Source organism: Cystoisospora suis (genome assembly GCF_002600585.1).
Source record: "Cystoisospora suis strain Wien I chromosome Unknown contig_560, whole genome shotgun sequence".
NCBI classification, from domain to species: domain Eukaryota; phylum Apicomplexa; class Conoidasida; order Eucoccidiorida; family Sarcocystidae; genus Cystoisospora; species Cystoisospora suis.
Genome location: NW_027153361.1, coordinates 102,373 through 122,871, shown reverse-complemented (window position 1 = coordinate 122,871; position 20,499 = coordinate 102,373). Strand labels below are relative to the sequence as shown.

At 56.6% G+C, this 20,499-nt stretch overlaps 1 protein-coding gene across 1 annotated transcript; it reads right to left on the bottom strand.

Moving 5' to 3' along the window:
* Positions 1-21: 21 nt before the first annotated feature.
* Positions 22-20,105, bottom strand: CSUI_001424 (rna-directed dna polymerase). The gene is made up of 12 exons (XM_068061630.1): positions 18,632-20,105; positions 18,266-18,363; positions 15,717-16,801; positions 13,305-15,605; positions 13,122-13,166; positions 12,114-13,097; positions 10,883-11,791; positions 8,242-10,319; positions 4,685-8,130; positions 3,932-4,136; positions 1,961-3,166; positions 22-1,301 (listed from the first exon to the last, which is right to left on the bottom strand). Exons 4-12 carry the CDS (start codon positions 13,538-13,540, stop codon positions 919-921), a joined length of 9,492 nt encoding a protein of 3,163 aa, XP_067926397.1. The 5' UTR covers positions 13,541-15,605; positions 15,717-16,801; positions 18,266-18,363; positions 18,632-20,105; the 3' UTR covers positions 22-918.
* Between the last annotated feature and the right edge of the window lie 394 nt (positions 20,106-20,499).

Here is a 20,499-nt window from a genome sequence, read left to right as displayed (position 1 = left end):
CTCCTCACCGTTTCCTGGTCGACCCTCGCCCCACGACATAGTAGTGGCAAGGTTCGCAAAAGCACGTAGAGTCCCCGACTACAAGCTGGATTTCTCTCTGGTGCGAAGCGCGCACGCGCAACTGCACCTCTGACTTGTTCAAATGAAGGGCACATCAGTTGCGTTGCGGGGTTAGGGCCACTCCACCAGCGCCAGAATTCCACCTAAGGGGCAGCGGGAGCGGGAATTCAAGGGGAGCCGTGTAGCCTGAGGTACGAGCAGTGGGCTCGCCCTCCACACACGTTGACACCACTCACTAGCAGAACGCCCAGCTTTGAGCTTGCGCGCTTTGCTAATGTCAGAAGTTTCACTGCTGCGCTCGTGCAGTGGAAATATGTTTGCTGCTGAGCCGAGGTGATGCATTCTCTTGTCCCGCGGGGCATTCTGTCAGACCTAGAGATTTTGCTTCTCTTGATGCTGCAATCCACGATCAGCGAGCGCGAGAGTACGAATGCCGCTTACACTGCGAGCGGGGCGGAGAGAGTCCTTCAACCAAGTCCAGGGTGCCTCTGAGATGGTCTTCCCTTTCAGCCTTCCTAGGAGTGTCTCGAAAGCACCTCATAATCAGGGGACGCGGAGGGCATTTGACTGCCGAGCCGAGGTGCAAACGAGCCGCGTGTCCAGCCAGCCTCACGTCTCTGTGGCCGCGAAGCAGCCCTGCGTGCCACTAAGCGAGCAAGTTGCCTCCGGCACGGCAGAAGATTACACTATGGGGACACAAGTAGTTTGCTCACCAGCTCCGACTGTTTGTTCCGCTAGAAACAGGGTGGGAAAAGAGAGGGTACGGTAGACGCACGCCAGAGCAGTTCTCCGGGCGGAGTATGCATTTGCTCCTTCTTTCCCGCGGTGCACTGCGCGTGTGTGGCCCAAAATCTTATTTCACCTCTCGGACTTCCGGGTGCGCATTAAGGCAGGCCAGCCCCGGCCCTCAGCGCCTTCTTCACGTTCCACTCTCTGCGCACACTCGAGAGCCCACAACGCCTCCGCTAGATGTCCTGTGGGTAGCAGGCAGCGGTGGGAAAGGCGGGTACGAAAGGGATGAAGCACAGCGGGGGGGGCAGCCGGGACATGAAGGCTAAGAGAACGATAGGTGGGGCTGGAAGACGGAAGACTCCACAGTCCGCTTGAAGAAGGAAAGTAAGAGCCGTATCCTGGAGAGCCGGTTGAGGAAACGGCGGCGAGGACAGCAGGAGAAGACGAGAGGCTAGAAAGGCGACATGCAGGCAGCACACTAGATCCCTGGGGAGGCAAAGAAGAAGCATCTGCAGAACAAAAAACCCGGGACAGAGGGGCATGGACACAGGAAGAGATGTCTGGGGTCGGCAAGTGCTTCCAAACACTCTGAGTTCCGTTGTCTACAGAGGCGTGATTTCTGGGGCAGACATCTTGTCGACGTGTTCTCACCGTCTCCTCCCTTTCTTCCGCAGCCACCCTGTCATAGACTCCAGGCACCCCAACTTGGTGCTGTCTTCCTTGGACTTCGCGCATCAAGGAGCTTTCCGCAGCGGCGAGCGTCTCTGCCTCCTCGCAACGGAACCGGTCCCGCGCTCCGGGCCGGTGTGTTTCACTGTCCCGGCCCTGACCCACTGAATGTCTACTCTCATGCCCCCTCGAAGATTCCAGCAGCATTGCTATCTTTCTGGGCTTGCCTTGTGCAAAGTCTACGATACTCTCTTTCTGTAGCGTTGTCCTGTCCGGCTGGTTGCCTTGCTGAGACAAGCCACATTCACGTACTGTGTTACACTTTCGCAGCTGCTTCATTTCTTCTTCCTCGTTTCCCGGTACCCCCTTCCCGTGTGGCTTCGTTTCATCTTGTGCAGCCTCTTTTCCCTGTCCAGCTGCTCTTTTTTTCGCTTTTTTGTCTGTATCGACTGACGAGCTCTCCCTGTTGGAGCCCCGGCCTGATATGATAAATACTCACTTTTGTCCAGCAGTTCTGTCCGGCCGATGGCCGGCGGTGCCGCTGGCCTCTGCAGTCTGTGTCTCCTGTTTTTCAACCATTTGGCAAGGGCCCACAGCCGCGCCTTATCAGAGAAGAACGAGAAACACTGTCCGAAAGCAAGGGCCTTTCGTCTGGCTTTCCTTTGTTTCCTCGTGCAGCTTAGCTTTGTGTTTTCTTTGTAGGCCGCCCCTGTCGATAGCTTTCTTGGGGCCTTTTCCCCGTCGCCGCCTGCTTCGGGTTGCTGTCGGTACTGCCGCGTGCCGCAGGGCCGCCACGGAAGCTCGCTTGTCTCTTTCTTCCGGTTGACAGAAGCTGGTGGATCGCGGCGACTCGGGACGTCTGGCTCAACGGGAACCCCTGGCCTCGCCAATTTATGAAGACGTCTAGTTTCCGAGACAGGATCTTTTGCCGGCCCAGGTTTAGCAGCGCGTCCGCTGAAAGTTTGGGGTCCACGTTGCGATGGAGAGCTCATAGCGCCGCAAACAGCACCCTCGCCGTACTCGAGATCGCTTTCCTTCCTCCAGGAAGGGCCTTCACGCGACTGGGGAAACCACTTTGTTTGAGCTACGCACATTCGCTGTAGATCGAAATGATGCGAGGGACAGGGGCTATTGGACTCATTCTGCACAGCTGTCACAGAAGACGGAGACGGCGAACCTACGGGGTGAGACGGGTTCGCCGGCGCGACCAGCAGGTCCCCGTCTCCAGATTGAGAAGCTGGTGCAGTCGCTGAAGCCGAGGCAACGACGTTCGACAGCGTTGTATTTATCGAAGCTGCCCGTGATTTCGCGGTTTGGACACCGCGAGAGGAACTCCCGAATCTCCGGAAATCGCTCCCCCGCCCTTTCAGGTTGCGTACTCGTAATGGGAGCCGGAGAATTTCTGCCTCTTTCCTGATGCTCATCTTGCTCGGCATCACACACGGTGACGAACACCTGCTCGATTTGATTTTGAACGGGCGGAAAGCTGACGCCGCTGCATTATAGCATATGAAGCGCAGCCGCTGACGAAAGACCGAGGCCGCAAGGTGCTCGGCCGCAAGCCTGAGCGACATGACGGGACGAGAAGAAGCCGAACTCCGACAGTGCAGCAGCCCGGCGGAGGCTGATAGGTGTTTTATCCGGGATATTGGCAAGGGCTGGCGCGCTAACGTAAGAACCACAGAAATGAGCCTCGTGCAAACGCCTGCGGAGAGAACAGGAGACACCCGCTAACACAGGCAGTTAAGGCAGGGTTTCCACTCGCGTTCTGCAGATCAGTCCTTTTTTGGGGAAGCAACAATGCTCTGCCGTGTCCACTACCGTCGCGTCAGCGAAACAGCGTTGCCGTCGGCAGCGTTGGAAATACAATACGAAGAAGGCTTGCAAGCATGTGGTGAGAGTTACGGGGCCGCTGTCTGTTGTGTTCTGGATCGAGGAGAACACTTATTTACAGGAGAGAATAGACCTGGCGGTCAGAATTTGAGTGTCCACACTGCTGTGGTGAGTGTGCTTTCGAGAGCTCCTCTCCCAGTCAGCTGACCGCAAGACACAGCGTCATGACTCGTGAAGAGGCTCGGATACTCGAGATGCTCTTGAGTGCCTGCTAGGAGTCGCGGAGATACGATTCCAGGAAGACAGCCAAGACACCGCACGAGTAACCCCGAAGCTTTTTTTTTTTTTTTTCTCAAGATTACAGTGTGGAACTGTGGGTGAGCGACACTGGAATTCTCGACAGTTTGCAGTGCATCCTACCGTAAGCTTAGACAACACGGGAACTACGTCCAACTACCGGCGAGTGACTCTTACGCGAGCGCAGGTGAACTGTGCCTGACCAGGCTAGCCACACGATTCCGGGTCACCCCCAACGTCTCAGATAACCCTGCTGGGATAGCACACAATTAGAAACCCCACGCGAGCGTACAGTGGAAGTGCTCGGCGACGGTGGCCACGTAAGCCACCTCATCCTTACCTATGATGTACGCCGATCTGACGAAACCGGCAAACTCTCTCGTGATCCTTTCCAGCCCACAGCGAAGCTTCAAGAAGACTGTCTTCGCCACCACGTAGACATTGCGGCACACCGCCTCGACAGTGTTGAGGCGAAGATCTACGAAGAGCCGCGTAGTCCCTAGTCGCATTCTCAGGTGGCCAAACAACCTCTGCTCAAGCAGCTCCTGTGCATAAGGCAAATACTTCGTCACCGCACGGACTATCACGCTGGCGAAGAGGCGGCTCAATGCTCGGCATCCAAATAGTCGACACGTTTGCCCTGCCCCAGTGTCGCCCTGGGGTAATCGCACCGCTAACTGACGTATAATCAGTCGTCCTGCCCAGGGATGGCGAATGCCTGATGAGCTGCAACTGACTTGCCATTGCATTATAGCCTAAGTTAAGTTCAGTTACAAGTGCGATTCCCGGTGCTAGATTCCCCTTCCCTTGATTTGTGGTTCACAGGGTGCCCGTAGGTATTCAGGGACCTGGACACACACTCTGCCCAACAGTCCGGAATGCAAAGCAACCAACGCTCTGCGGGGAGGGTAGGTTTGTTCGGAGGACCGCACCCGTGTCGAGACAGGTTAGGCAACGCACGGCCTTAAGGCACCCCAGCGACAGAGCAAGCGCCTTGACTGGCTGTGCACCGTCACTTGTGGCCGAAGAGAACTACACACGCGACTCCAGTCATGTTGCCTCTCGAGTATGAATAGGCGAGTGCCCCACTTACCTTCATGAAGCATGCTCTGTTTGCCGCGCTAGTGCGGCCTCCCCGGAGAAGATTGTGACGAAGCGATAAGCTGTCTCGAATGATGGTTATAGCCTTTCCTGTACTTTCGCTTTTACGCCGTCCCTGTGGTTCTCCCAGGTTTTCCCTTTCCGGGGATTCGAATACGTCTGCCGGGGCCAGCTTTTTGCCTCTCTTCTTGTTGTATGTGGCTTTCTGCGTCAGCTTGATCGGGTTAGAATGCATCAGCGTACAGCCTTTCGCGCACCTCGTGACCTGTTTTGCTGTGAATCGTGCTTTCCTTTTCCGGGACGACTGTGTCCGCTCGCTTTCGTTCACCTCGTCGGGCACATCTCTGCGCAGCAGCGGCAGGATGCACAGCCCCCTGTTCTGGAGATCAAAAGAGATTCGGACTCCGGCCCAACAAGGTCCAAGCTCAGAAGAAGAAACAATGTGATGACAAAGATCGACAGGGAAGCTGGAAAGACGTGAAGAAGCGGAAGGTAAATCAAAAGAAGAGTCTGGCACACGCCGAGGGTGCGCGCGAGGCAGCAAGCCGGAGGAGCAGGAGCGATCAGCATGAGGATCCGGAAGGCATGCGGAACTCGAGATACTTGCTGCACTAGCGACCGCTGAAGCAGACCGCATTGGTCGAGCACTTTCAAAGTGACCAGGTATGACAGCTGAGCTTACGCCTGCCCTTGATCGCGGGCACACTGCTGGCGAGGTGGAATCAGGATTCTGTTTCTCAGGTATCCTGACTCTTCTCTTTCTGCTGGATTTTTCTCTTACACCCTCCAGTCCGAGGTTCGACGCTCGCTGTCCCAGCTTTTGCTTTCGTCTTTCTCTGCATTGTCCCGATATGGTAATCGGGTGTTCTTTGTGGAAGACAGTTGGCCAACCACGTTCCGCGGCTCCTCCGCGAAGCGCGTCCGAAGGAGTTGCCACGTCGCAGCAAGGACTTTCACTGCGCCAACGCTCGGTGGATCCGGATCTTTGGAGCACCTCTGGGTAGCCTTCGGGGGAATCAGAATTTTCAAAGGACCCTGAGAGTGCTGCGCTGGAGAGTGTCAGTAAGCTGTCTCTCGCCTGCTGCGGGCTCTCAGTCGCTTGGAAAAAAAGATTAGATTTCAGTTTTCTTTCGTTGACATTTTCCCCCCAGACTCGATGTCGTAGCAGGAGTTTGAGAAAAGCTTCAGCGGAATCCCGGCTTGGCGAGAGAAACAGAAAGTCATCAACCCACCGCACGAGCAGAGGTGGCCAAACTAGACGCTTAAGTGCCCGTAGAAGGCGATGCCGTGCGCGACGCGCACGCGCAAAAGAGGCCCACTGAGAGACTCCTGCAAAGGAGGTCAACGAAGCACGATCCGTGCAGCGAGCCGAACAGCACGACGGCTTGGGAGGGTTGCCTCTGCCTCTGTTCTTGCAGAAGTCTTCACCCTGCGGAGTCTCGGTGCCAGATTCCCGTGGGACGCCGTTCCTGTTATTCTCCTGGTGCTCGGTCACACGCAGGATCTTTTCATGCCTCCTGCGTTCTTCCTCCTTCGAGTTGAAGCTTCCGGGACCCGCATTCCCGCAGTCTTTGTGCAACTGCGGCGTGCCGAATTCGATAGCCAGGGGGCCCACAAAGACAGTTCTTTTTGCCGATCGCTTCGTTCGTTGTGCTGCGAAAGTCTCCTGACCCATCACCCGTTTGAGGTTGAAAATGTTTTGTATCGGGGCGGCGAAACTCTCAACCCGTTGCTCGTCTCTCGCTGTGCCTGACATCACCTGGTCGTGCTTACTCGCCGAGGAACACGCCGCTTGCCTTTCGTTCTGCCTGGGCCACAGCTGTGTATTCTGGAGTAGCGCGCGAAACGAGGGCGTCCAACAAAAAGGCTGAGAATTATCCGGGGCCTCGACCCCGTCTGAAGCAGAGGAGCACACCACACAAGTCTGCCCGTTCCTTGGGTTAACACGTGGTGCCTGAATCTGTCGACCGTCTGCCCTTTCTTCCTCCTCGCTTTTTGGGGGCGCGGCTGGAGGCTCAACGTCCGTGCTCTCGGGAGCGTCTCTTTCCTGTAACGGAGTCAAGGAAACAGCAGCCCCGCCCGTCAGATCGAGCACCACCTTCCGCCCCGCGTCCGACGTGGGCGCCGAGACAGTCTGTAAACCGCAAGAAAGCATCCGGCTCTCGACATCCTTCTCGCCCTTTTCTCCTTCTTTTGCCTCTTCGGCCACCGCGACCGCCTGTATCCGGTGTGAAGCCAGAACCGACTGCTTTTCTCGTGCAACAGGGGCTGCGAGGCGCTCCCATGGCGTTTTGGTGTGAGCAGGAGAAGCCTCTCCTTCTGACTCCGGGTCGCTTCCTCGTTGCTTTCGTGACTCTTCTTCAGACTTCGCAGAAGCGAAACTCTTACCCCGGCTTAGGCCAGCTGCGCTGATACTCGAGTAATTCGGAGGTAGAACCGTCTTCTGAGAAGTCAGCCTGCTAAAGCAGATGCCCTCCCTCTGCCTGGGTTTCCGAATTCCACTTCTTCGGCTGCATCTACTGATCCCCCGCACCGTGTCGCCTGCCCGGTCTTCGAGCATTCGGAGTCCCTCTGGCACAGCGCGGTGTTCAGTTCGCGATGCGTCTAGTCCCGGCGGAGACTCCCCTCTTAGGAGCGCCTGGATCTCCGGTTGAGCGTCTTTGTCCGCATAATAAAGTGCGCAAAGAAATCCAGAGATGCTTGAACCCTGCGGGATGCCAACCCCCTGGCGGCCGGTCCAGGCGGAATCAGTTTGCGGCGTAGAGCTGGCTGCTGCGCTCCGAAGCGCCAGATCAGTTACAGTGGGGCTTGGGACAGGCGGCCCGAAGAGGCGTCGCTTTGTGATATTTCTTCCACCATGGTGGTGAGGCGACGAAATGTCTGTGTAGTCTTGCGCAATGTCATGCCCGCGTGGCGCTCCAAACTGAGAAGGTTCAAGGGATCTACGCACCACTAGTGTCGCCTGGCAAGCGACATCTTGGCCGTGCATCGCTGTCTGTTGTCCGGCAGGGTCTCCTTTGGTTAGGTCTTGTCCGCTCTGGTATGAGATGGCTTTGTCTTTTCGTCGGTGCTCTCCTCCTGTAACTCCTGCGGCTGCTTTACCCTTGTCCAGTTTTCTGTCCGGTCTTTGGCTGGTTGCTGACGGATGTCTAGGGTCGTCGGGAGCGTGTCCTGCGCGGCTGGAAAAGCGGACCCGGTGCTGGGACAGAAAGAGTTTCACTACAAGAAGGATTTCTCTTGCACAAAGAACCATCGGCTGGCCCACCTCAGTCACCATAACCGCTCCTCCGGGTGCGCACCCCCGGAGCAACCTACCACGGAAAACAGCTTCTGCAGCACGTGGAGCAGATCGTGGAACTGAGGGAGGATGCCAGGTCCTGACAAGGGCCGGAGAGAAATCCACGGCAGTGCTCTCCATGTGAGCACAAGTGAAATCATCTGAAAAGGCAGAACACGAGTACCGAGAACAAAAGCATGTTACGATCCGGATAGCAAGACAACGTGGGGCACAGATGCTGTCGAGATGCCTAAGCGGCAAGAGAGGCTTACCCGCCCTTGCGTGATCGCACTCCAAGCTGGCCGAGGAACACTCACGGGCGCAGGCCCCCTGCGGCAGCAAATGCGTATCTTTCCTCTCTTCGTCAAGGTGGCAAGCGCATATTTCAAGACCTTGGGCACACAAAGACCCTCTCTTTCTCTGCTTGCCATGGCGTTGCAAGAAGGTGCCAAGCAGGGGGTGGCGGCCTTGCAGCGACGGCACCGCGATCGCCTCTATCTGGCCCGTTGTTGCGGCACCTTGGCAACCGATGGAAGGAATGAAAAAGTGCTCTCGCGCAAACATTGTCGCTGACGACACGTCGGGAGAGCTGCACACGGGCGAACAACCACTCTGGTTGTGAACCGTGTTTGACGGCTGCGTGCCACTGTCGGTTCGGGCCCTCCGACGGCGCTTCTCTACTTCTCGTTCGGATTGCTCTGACACTTCGTCAGCAGGTCGTGAACTTCGCTTTCGTTTCTTTTTTCGGCCTGCCCGCTGAACTGCGCACGCGGATTTCTCTTCGGTGGCGGTTGTGCACGGCCCGTCGTCGTGGAAGAGCATCTTTTCGTGTCTTTTCGCGGGTGGAAATGCGTTCGCGTCGCTTCTGTCGACGCTCGCGAACGCTTCTTCCGATCTTTCAACCGTTTGGGCGGTGTCCCTTATGCGGCGGCCGTGCCACTGATATCCACTCGTCAAGCGATATTGCTCTCCTTTCCGTCCGCCTCCCTGCTGAAATGTTGCCTCCCTTGGTTGGTATCTGTCCCGGCTGAGGCACATGCGTTTGCAGTTTTCATCAAGCCTGATGCTTGGACTGACTACTCGCTTGTATACCTTCATAACATGCAACGTTTCTACCCCTGTTTCTTCGAGTCGCCTCTGCATCGCATCTAACAACCCGGCATGTGATATACCTTCATAGCATGCCTGAAGATCGCCGACGACAAAAAACATACGAGGAACAGTCACACGAGCCACCCCGGCCCTCAGTCCGTGCCTACTTAGTATTTTTCGGACTTGCCCGATCAGGCGAAGCTGCTTCTTCCACCAGGCAAGGAGGTGTCTGTGCACGTCAGCAAACGAGAGTACAGAGCATCCCAGGACAGCTGGATTCGAGCGGCACAGGGCCGCTAACGCACTTCGCACCGGCGTAAGAAAGCCGTTGAGGGAGAGTGACGACACAGAGGCGCACGAAAGCAGAGAGCTGGGAGGCATCCGACAACGGGGGCACCGCAGCTGAGGAATGCACGACAGACTGAGAAGCGAAGACCGCGTTAGGTGACGACCAGGATGCACCAGGGAAGTCAACGCACCGCCAGAACTGGCCTTGATGCGGGCCCCGCATCGTTCTGAATCGCCTCCGGTTTCTCTTCTGCTCAGCTGATCAGTGCGACCAGCTTCGTCTATACCTACGGGTAGGCGAATATCTAGAGAAAGGCGTCGAGCCAAACGGCGGATGTCAGGCTTCTCTCGTGAGTGCTGGAGAAGTCTCGGAGCTGGTGAAGGACGGCCTGCGCTGGCGGCTGATATTCGCCGCTGAACATAACGCCGGAAGGTGTGCAGAGCAAAGGGCGCAGGAAGTGTGCGGAATAGACGGGGAAGAGATGGATAAGAAGGCGATGAGCGACAGAAGACAGGGGGCTCTTGAAGCGAAGGACGCAGCGCTCTGCACGATTCATTCTGTTCGGCTCGGATTATCGCGCGGGCTAACAGACGAACCTTTCGAGACAAGTCGCACGCACCGTTTGTATTATCCTGGGTGGCATCTCTGGTATACTCACTGACCAGAGGATTAGCCTGTTCAACGTTCCCCACTGTCTGACCTCCAGGAGCTTTCGGGTTCTCCAGCGGAGACGGAAACTGTCTTTCCGCAAGCAACTGAAATGCTCCCGCATCTTTTAGAATTAGCAGCTCCGACTGGCGGCGCCGTGCTTCCTCAACGTCTTTCGCTGCTGTTGTTGACGAGTCACGTTCCAGCACAGAGCGGAGGAGGTAGGCGAGGAGTACACCGGAATGGGGCTGGGACAGGTTTACCAGCGGGCGACATCCAAGGAGCTTCGGCAGGAGACGGACAGCTGGGACAGGACAGAGCCTAAAACAGCAGCATCAGTTCAGAAACAGACGGGCACGGAGACGACTGCTGAACCTGGCCTCGTTAAGGCTGGGAGAAGGCCGTGTGTGTGTGTGTTGATGCAGATTGGACGTACATTCGCAGTCTCACGACCTTGGCCGAGAACTCATCCTGTGGGTCCCACTCCAAGCACTAGAGACGGCGGTACGGGCGTTGCTGCAGGCACTACTATCAGGAGTTGCTGCCAAGACAGTGCCGAACATCCAACGCTCGCACAGTTGCTTGAACAGCCTCTCGTCGTGACAGTGAGACAGATGCAGGGGCTAGTCATTGGTCACAATCAAACTCCCCTTGTCCGTGCGGTGTGCGGAACCGGTTTGGGGCAGTTTGCATACCACGGAGCTCTCAACAGCGGCGGCGGAGAGACGTGCGCAACACCTTGAATTCTGTGCAGATGTTGTAGAGAGCCGTCTTGCACGTGGAAGGCTGTTCGGACCCAAAAGGACCCACGGGCACAGGAAGTAACACGTAGGCATGAGTCCTCAAGAACAAGCAGCACCAGACCTTGGATGAGACAAACTTACGTCTGTCCACTGTCCAAAGCCGATTCTTCGGAATAGGTAGGGGGACCTTGCGCCTCGGAGGCCTTTGGCTCGCTGTCGCCCGTTACTGTGTTCTCCCGTTGAGAGCCGAGCTCATCAGTGGTGCCCTCCGTCACTTCACTCAAACTCGGCATGCGGCCGCGATTTGCCGTTACGTTCTTTGCCCCTCTCGTCGGCCTGCTCCGACAAGAATCTCCAACAAGCAGCAGAACTGTTCGGTCTGTTGTTTCGTTTCTCTGCTGGAAGGAACCCCTCGGGCACTCGCTCCTGGTAGCCTCACCATGCTCTCTGAGTACTAAACTTCTTTTCATTGCCGGTGCTCCGTCGACAAGCAATGCGGACGCGCCCCTTTTTTCCTCGCTGGTGTCTCCTGGTGCACTCTCTATCGTTGCGCGTGTCCGTCCTTGGTATCCTGAGAGGCTTCGCGGCTCAGGCCTCTTAGGTGCTTTCGCTGTTAGAACTGCTTCGCTGACGTTGTTCGCGTTCAGCTGGAGTGTCTTCTCCAGCAACGTCTCTGCGTCACGGCTGTCGCAGATTCCCCCTGGGAGCTCCTGGGGGTTCGTGGCGCATGTGTCCCGCACGGGTCGGAGTTTCGTATTTTCAGCGAGTAACGCTGGAGAAGCATAAGACTGCTCCCTAGTGCGACGGGCGCATTGAAAATGGAGAGAACTGTGGTCACCTGTGTCAGAGTCTTGGATTAGCGACGTGGATTCGGGAATGCATTCTTCGCTGCTCTCCTTGAATGATACTGCCTCAGGAACTCGGGCAGACGAGAAACAAGCTCGACGGAGGCTGTCGTTCGCCTGCTGTTCAACGTGAAGCCAGGAGATTTTGCGGAAGTACCGGAGTCGGTGGGCTGTCGGCTCCGCTTCGGTTATGTAGAAGTGCTGCCTGGAGTCCAAGCGCACAAGCACCCCGCAGACACAAAAGACGGAAGCCAGCATAGAGCTCACTGTTGCACTCGACATTTTTCCCCTGGAAACTGTGCTGGATCCCGTGTGGCAGGGACATTCAACTTCCCAGAAATCTATAGCGTCAAGAAAAAACAAAGAGTGGAACCAGATTACGGGACCGGCTACGATTCCTGTTGAAGGAACCTGTCAGGAGACCCACGCACGGAAGCGAGAGCTACACCCAGCAATTGACAGGAGGTCCCACCTGATGACACAAGTGTCTCAACGAGGGAAGTTCGCGTCCTTCTTTCTACACGTACCTAAGGAGAGGTATGACCAGCTGTGTAAACAGCCAGTAAACGATTTTCGCTAGGAAGACCTCCTCTGCTTGCCCGGAGTTGCTCGTCGTCTTGGGCTGCAAAATCCCTCGGCTCCTTTCAACATGGGCCACTTGCTTCTTCACCAGTGATACTCTCCCTGCCGCCTTCCAGCTTCGTCGTGGGGAGCAGGCACCAGCCCCGCTCTTGGGCTTCTTTTTGCCACTCCGTCCTCTTCCACCTGGGCGGCCCTCTGGTTTCCTGTCTCCACGACCGAGGAGGATTTTTTCCTTGCTGCATACTTTCGGAACACACACGCCTTCCGTCCGTCCAGGGCTTCCGTCCCCGCGACTCCCTGATTTACTCAACTTGAGGAAAAGGGATGTATAAGGCCGCCTTTTCATCTCGTGCATCAACATGTGAAGTGACGGGCTTTCTCTTGCGTTGTGCTGGACGAACTGCTTCGCACGGGTAAGGAATAAGCGTAAATTGCGGGCACCTCCAAGAAGTTCACCTGGGACGATGCGTCTGAGACAGGCTAAAACGAACGCTACCACACGTGCCGGTGGGGTCTCGAAAGACAGAGTTCTCAGAGGGCGGCCATTAGTAGACAGGGAAGGAGAGCGCAGCGACGACTCCTCGAGTAACAGTCGAGTACACGGCGGCCCACACGGAAGACGCGAAAAAGGAAGGGAAGAAGATAACAACACTGGGGGAGATGATGATGTGGCAGGGGAACACATCGAAGTCGACGGCATAGAGGGGGAGCCCGGTGGAGACGAATGAAGGAACGGGGTAGGTGAGCGAGAAGCCACCGTCACGGGAACAGATGCGACGGCAGACGGAGGGAGCATCCGCCGCGACACTCGAGAGGACGACCGGGCCGAAGAGCCTGAGGACATACCCTCAGGATCGTGTGTCCGATTTGGCTCCCGTCGCCGAGTCTGCTCTAACAACCGGGTTGGCAGGCGTGCAGGACAGTGGTGCCTGAGGAGACCAAGGTAATCGCACCGTTTCTGGCGCTCCAGCAGTAGTCTGAAGTAAGGCACTAGCTTCCTGAAGCAACAAGAGCAATAGAAGTGGAGATCGTACCCACCTGGAAAGCCTTCCGGGGGGCCCGCCGAAATGACACACTCTGCATTCCGGAGCCTATGTGTATGCAGTATCTAATGATTGTCCATAGGTGGCGCATACCAGGATGCGCTAGGCGAACTGACGTAACGAAAATCTGAGAAGCAGATCTCGGAATTCCGCTTGACGTTTCGCCCTGGAAGAGACCCTTCAGCCTGCGTGGAGTCGAGGTTCCACGTCATAGTTCTGTCTCTGTTACATAGAACCTTGACTCCAGTCACCACAAGAAGCAAACGAGTACGTCGGCGACAGGAAAAACCCGTGTCAGCAGGTCCCCTCTCACCCCCGACCGGCAGCATGTAGTGCGCTAGTAGTGCTCGGGTTACCTCCTCTTCGCCATTCCTGCGCTCACCTTGCAAGTTTGTTTCTGACCAGCACTTTCTTCAGGAGTTTCCGCCGGAGCGTTTGAAAAAGTCCTCGCTGCTTCGCCGCCGCTCTGTCTGCGGCCCCGGTGACAGCCGCTGAACAGGCCCGTTCTGCTTGCTGGGTTGAGCGGCAAGGTGGCAGCTCCCCCGCAGATGTGCCTTCATTGTTGTCGCTTGTTACTGGCTTTCCTGTCTGCGGCGTGGTCCCCGCAGCAGAGCTACGGCCAGAGTCACACAAGCCACGTGCCCGTACCCCATCCCCCTGTCTCTCCACTTCAGCAAGCCTTCCAGGTGCCTTTTCTCGAACCATCCCAACAAGCAGCCCGCGGGTGATGTCGGTCCGACTGAGGGTATTGTCCTCACCGCTCACCTGTGAGTCTCGCCTTCCGGCAATGTCGTTTTCTTCTGTCATTGGGCGGTTGCTGTATCCCCCGCCTGCTGGCACCTCGTGTTGCTCTTTCCAGTCATCGACTTTCCGGCAGAGTCCAGTCGCTACCCGGATAGCGTCACAGCGTTCGTCTGAGGCATCGCTGGTGCGCTTCCTTGTCCTCTTCTTCTTCAGTTGCCGACGAAGCCGGGCTAGAAGATCATGCTTCTCCTCAAATTCGGCGGCCAGTCGGACAGCGACTGCCCCGGCTCTGGTGCCCAAACCAGCTGCGGCAGGAGTGAAGGCAGATGAACTGAAGAGAACAAAACGGGCCAGAGTGTGTGACGCTAAGCACACTCCCCACCCGTCTCTAGACTTAGTTTTCCTTGGTCCCAGTGTTGGGAGCCTTTCGTTTCTTACCACTCGGCCTCTTCGGTGGTCCTGAATGTGCGGTCTTTTCATCCGAGTAAACCCCTTCTGCGCTGTCCCGTACTTTCGTCTTCCGGCCTGAACGCTACAGACGCCACTTCTGTCTCTACGAGCCAAAGCGTTTAACAGACTTCGATGCGGCAGGCCGCCCTCCCTCGTAAAGCGAGTGTTGTGGCAAATCAGCTGCCTCGGCACTCGCGTGCTACTAAAACTTTTCGGCGGTTCAGAAAGAAGCGGAAAGAGTGGAGGTTTTTCGACTTCATTTGACGCCTCCCGATGTTCGTCGCAGTTTCGCGACGTTTCTGGCACGCCTTGCAGAATTTTGCGCAGGCCTTCCGCCTGTATTGTTTGCTGTTCAGCGGTCTGCATTGGCTGAAGCTGCCTCTCCTGCGGCCGGTGGTCCTCTTGCGGCTTCACTTGGTCTTGTGTTGGGATGATCGGTGGTGGCTGCGCTGGGCCCTCTCCGTTCTCCGTAACAGCGGAACACTGGCGCCGTGCTTGGAAACAACATCTTTTTCGAAGCCACGCTACGAAGCGGCGTCTGTCTCGTGGGCAGCCAAGGATCCGCGGTGTTTGGATTCCGCACGCGGTCCTTGACCACCGCATCGACGTTCGACTCGAGAGGACGCTCTGTGCGAGAGAGGGCTTAGCCTCTGAACCGAGGCAATCACTACCAGCTTCCCGCTTACGGTGTTGTGCTGTTTGCCGCTTGTCCTGCTTCACTATCAGAGAGTGTGCCTGATCTGTCGTAGCCCTGTCCATACTGGAATTGAAAGACGGCTCGTGGCGTCTGTCCTGGCATGAGTATCTTGGACCACCAGAAGCGTGCGCATTTTTGGAAGGCTTCTTGGTATTCCAGTCTTCGCGTAGCGGTCGCAACGCCTGTTCATTGATGTGCCTAAGCGCCCTCTCCAGCTGCGGTTCCCCCCCCACGACTCGCTCGTAACGCTCATCACTTGGCCGCTCTGCCTGGGGTCCCGTCTTCCCACCATGACAAAGCTGAATCCCCGCTGTAGGAGGGAGGCTGGCCGGAGCCACCTCTCTCTCAGGCAAAAGGTTCTTTTCTGTGTGCTCGTGCAGCGGAAGACTGGGATCCTGGGGCTGACACGCATACTCAGGAGCATGGGGCACCTGGTTTTGCAGCGGTAGCGCCGACCCGCTATTTCTTCGGGAGCATTGTTCGGGGCTCTCTCCCCAAGCGCGCTGCATAGCACCACACGACAGTTGGCACTGAGAATCAGAGGCCTGCTCTGCTATAATGCGAAGTTGGCGGAGTTCAGCTAGGCATGCTTGTGTCAGCGGCGCTCCGCATACCTGAACGTATAGCGCCCGCTCCGTCCTATTGTGACGGGGCACTCTCTTCTGTAACCCCGAGCCTGCAGCGCGGACGCCCGATTCGCCTTGGGTCGCGTCACAGTGAGTAAAGAGGTCCTCTGTCGTTTTTCGCGAGCCGAGTGCTAAGTTTTCACTCCGGGTTTCTTTGGGCGCCGGTTTTCTGAAGCAGAGGGTTGCCTCCTTACTTTGCTCACTTTCTGCGCCTCCTCGATACATGCCGCAGCCTACCAGCATCTTCTGTAAGGAGGCTACTCTTTCAGCTTTTGAATCAACTCCGCCAATCCCATTCGCCTCCAATGTCTCCTTCCTAGATCTTTTCCTCTTCCGTTCACCCCGGCTCCGGCCGCGACAACGTTTTCGCTTGCACAAGTTCTCCTGGCCGACTGCTTTTGCCACCGTGCTCGCATTGCAGATTGCGGGGACAGTAGAACTGGAACTGTGAGGACCCCGGTCTGTCGAGTCCGCCTCGTCCTTCCGAGAGATACAGTTGTGCTCCTGTTTGAGGTGTTCTATCCTTTTTCTGGAAAGCTCGTCCGGGCCAGCTGTTTTGGGAGGCGGCTGGCCCCGTCCACGCAGAGATCTCCCCGCCAGTTCCGACTGCAGCCGATGCGCAGTGCACGAGAAGGTGGACGAAGAACAAGGGTCGAGAGAGGAAGAAAAGTGAGAGCTGCACCGACCACATCCGACGAAAGCACTCGACGAGGCATTGCTACGAGGCGGGCGGAGAAGAACAGGAAAGCAAAAAGAGGATGCACGACAAGAGGAGAACACGCTCTCCGCTCTGGAAACGACTCTGAGGCGGCTTGGGCACGTTCCTGCGCTATTCGGAATAGCGAGCGAATGCAAGGCACTCCCACAGCTGCGCAAATCCTGATGCAAAGGCAGAACGGGAGAGCTAACGACAGAAAACCAGTGGCTTTCGACGAACACAAAGCAACAGTTCAAAAGGTGCTGCATCATGCGGTGGCCGACGCGTGAGTGGAAGCGGGCCCACAGCGGGCTCCCCAGAAATATAGGCGCTCCCGTAATACGTGGTGCTGTCGTCCTCGCAGCGGCAGTTGATTCTGAACGCAACGAAAGCCGAGAGAAGTTCTGGCGCCACAGTGTCGTAGAGCCGGAAACCGGTCCAGTCTGGTCGATCCTGGAAACGGCTCTAACTGACAAGTAACAACAAGTCAAGAAAACCTCTTGGTTTTGGAAACCTACTACTACGGGGCCCGGCTGGGAAGCTCTTGTTGATGACAAGACACAGTCTGTTTATACTGATGTCGTGGTGTCGCTAGTCTTCCTTCCTTCAACAAAAGCCCTCATCCCTATAAGCACGAGGGAAGAAGTGGAAAATGCGGCTGCTTGGGCCTGCAGGAATCCCTGAAACCGAGAGCAGTAACAACGACCAGCGGCGAAGAGTGCGCTGCGACAATCGATGTCAACTTCTTCTGAGGCACCGCGGCACAAACATCTGAACCCTCTTACAAAACAACTACAACAACACGGCGCAGCAGCGGAAGAGATAGAGGGAGAGTATGGCGGACGGCGCGAGAAGAGCCCGACATCAGAGGTGTCCGTTCACCGCCGTTAGCCTCACACCTTCCGAAATAGCAACTGTCAGCTGAGTGGCCAGAATGGGGTTCGAAACCTTCAGGCAGCTTGTGTGGAGGAAAGTGAATAGATTTCCTCTCCCAGCTGCGGCAAGATCCAGTACGGTGCCACGCGATGAGCGCCCTCGCGTTGTAAGTGCCAGTCCAGGCCGCCACTTGCTCATTAACCAGGGATTTATTGGACTGCGACACTAATCTCTTAAAGTCTTTGTTAGATAACACCAGCGCTTTGGTGCGTCGTATCGGGTCCGCATACACAAAAGCGACTCCTTCCCTGGCTTCACATAAAAACAGTTGATCTGTGCAGGGGAGCACCTGCGGGGCGGTTCGACGCACATGTATGTAGGGGCTGTATCAAGCGCCCGGGAGTCCGCGTGGCTGCCGCTGCGGTTCACCACAAACGATTCCCTTTCCCTGAACCCGAAGCGACGGACACTTGGGCAGCTGGCCACCCGCCCAAGTTTGTTCCTCTCTTCTCGGCTGGGGCCCACAAGGTGGCCATTCCGTGCAGGAGCTTCTGACGGTGCCCCTTTCGCTGTGTTCAGGCCGGCAGTTGGAGCATGCAGTGGGCCTCACGAAACTTGGCCGAACCGAAAAAAGCCGGGTCGCCGACCTTGGAGAAATATTTTTTCCCTAATCCGACAGACTGACCGGATTGAGAAAGTGAGGGGCGCGCATGCGTCCGACTCTCGTCAATCTAGTAGCTTAACACTGCACAAGCTGCATTTCCCCGCTACAAGCCGTTGAGAGCTCTCTGACTACCCAATCAGAATCCCGACTAGAGTGGCGTAAGCAAATGGATCACATCGCGGCCGAGCAAGGGAGCACTGAAATACAAGCGAAGGCTCGCCGGAGCCGTGGACCAAGGACACGAGACAAGCTACAGCCTCGTTATGGGGAAGCGAGAAAACGACGTGAAAGAAGACTTACCAGGAGTGAGAGCCTCGCGCGCCTCTTTGTTCGCCACGAGGGTATGTCGCAGTTCCGGGGAAACCTCTCTTGGTGAAGGTACTTGACGACTGAAGTTCCTACAGAGCAAAGGGGGAGGACATGTCGAGCACATCTGGAGGTTGCTGCATAGCCAGAACATTACGGTCCTAAGAGCGGGAGGGACCGCAGGCTGGGTTGTAACCTCGGCGGGCACACAGGAAGCAACTTCTGCGCCACGGGCCATCGGACACAATAGAACAAACGGACCCCAGCGACAGAGGGTGCGGGTAAGGTCGACCCGAACATTGGAAACGGCTAATGCCCTTCCTGGACAGCTGGCCTGCTGGTTCGCTGAAGTTGACTTACGGCCTTGTGCGGAGCGGAGCTAGCGCGGAGCCAGCAAATCGTTCACGTGGCACGACATGCCGGATCATGGAGCGTGTATCCTCTACCACCAGCGTCGTTCGTAGGAGCCCCAACAGTGCCCTTTCCTCCGTACTCTCTCTTACTTCCGCCGAGTGACATTCCGGCTGCTCTCTGAGGTTGCCTGCAGAAGGTCGTTTTCTCTTTTCTTTAGCCATCGGATCCCCTGCCTTTTGTTTGGCGCACCCTTCCGCTTCTCCAGCCTCTTGAGCACTGTCCCGGACTGCCTCTGTACCCACGCTGTTACAGAGTTTTACTCCTTCTACTGACTGCAGAAAGCTTTCTCCTTGGCCCTGCCTCGGGGTCGAGTACTCCTCGCTTCCCCCGGGAGAGGCGCTTCTGCGCTCTTGGTACTTTGTGCGCCTCCGAATCCTGTCAGTTTTCCCTCTCCGCCTTCCTGGCTCAGGGCTCTTCACTCTCTTTTTGGCGCACTTGCTCATTGTTTTGCGAGCAATGTTACCGCATGAACTCGTGGCGTTACGTACACCTCTCACACCGGGTCCAGCATCACACCAAGCTGAATGACTCGGTGATCCCATTTCCAAAGCCGAACGACGGCGTATATTCACGCTGTGTGTCTCGTCCCCTTTTAGGTGACAACCCCGCCTGGGAGAATATCTGATTTCTACGTCCGAGTGCCCCGTTTCCTCGAAGCGGGAAGCGTCGTGCCTGCGGTGGGTCGGGGCCTCTTCCCGACTGCTGGTCAGCTCAGCCCTTTCGTTGTGTCCTTTCTCTCCCTCTGTTGGGAAGTTAGTGCGCTCCCTGCACTTGTCCTCACCCTTTACGAGTTGCCTCGTGTTGGTGTTCCTTCTCTGTACACAACACGTGGCGGGCTTTCCGCCTGCGAAGTCGGATGAGCTCTTCCTGAGTGGGAAGGCGGACCCAGTGGTCACTTGAGAAAGACGAGAACCGTTACAAGCCGAGTCGCCTGTGTCCTTGAAGTGGCTTTTTCGGGGCGAGTGTCCGGATGTCTGTAGAAGTACAGGTTGAGGAAGACCCTGTTTGCGCGTGTACTGCAGACAGTACAGCCCCAATGTAGACACAGGCACTCCCAAGGCTTCCTCTACTTCTGCCCGGACCCGTTCTATTCTCTCAGGTGGCCGGACAAGACTACCCTGGTCGTGCCAAGCAACACTTTCTCGTCGCCAGCAGGAAGACCGGCGCTCACGCGATAGGCTCTCTCTCCGCGTAACGTCCTCTCCTTTTGCCCACTTAACTTCCTGGGCTTCTCCGTCTTCGTGGTTTTTGGTCGCGTCTGACCGAATGGATCTGTGCTTATCCGGCGTCCCAGTCTGTAGCGCTGTCTTCGCTCCCAGGTCTCCCGTCATTGCCCTTCCATTGTGCACCTGCGAGTCTGCATCCTTTTTCCCAATTTCGATGAGCTTTCCTATCAGGGCCCTTTCCCGGGGTCTCGCATCTGCAGGTACATCAGCGCGCTCTGAGGTCTCCATGTTTTCCTACCTCTTTCTGACAGTTCTCTCTGTGCCGTCCCCGGGAGACTGTCAAACCCTTCAGCTTCCGAGGAAACCGATCGACCGGCTGTCCCTGGAGACGGCTGCCCCTAGGAGAATGAAGCCAACTCCACCCAGTTGTGAGGTACCCCTCTTCCGCCGTCCAGATGGCATTTCCTTTGCCTTCCTCCCGGTTTGAGAGGGAGTGCGCGCTTATAGTATCCGACGGGCAACGCAACCTAGCCCAAGTGCGTCCACTTGGTTGAGAGCTTTCATTTGAACCGCTCCGGCGAACTGCATGGCGAAATCCGTGTGCTGGAATGAGCAGTGCTTGCACGCACTACCAACCTTTGAACGATG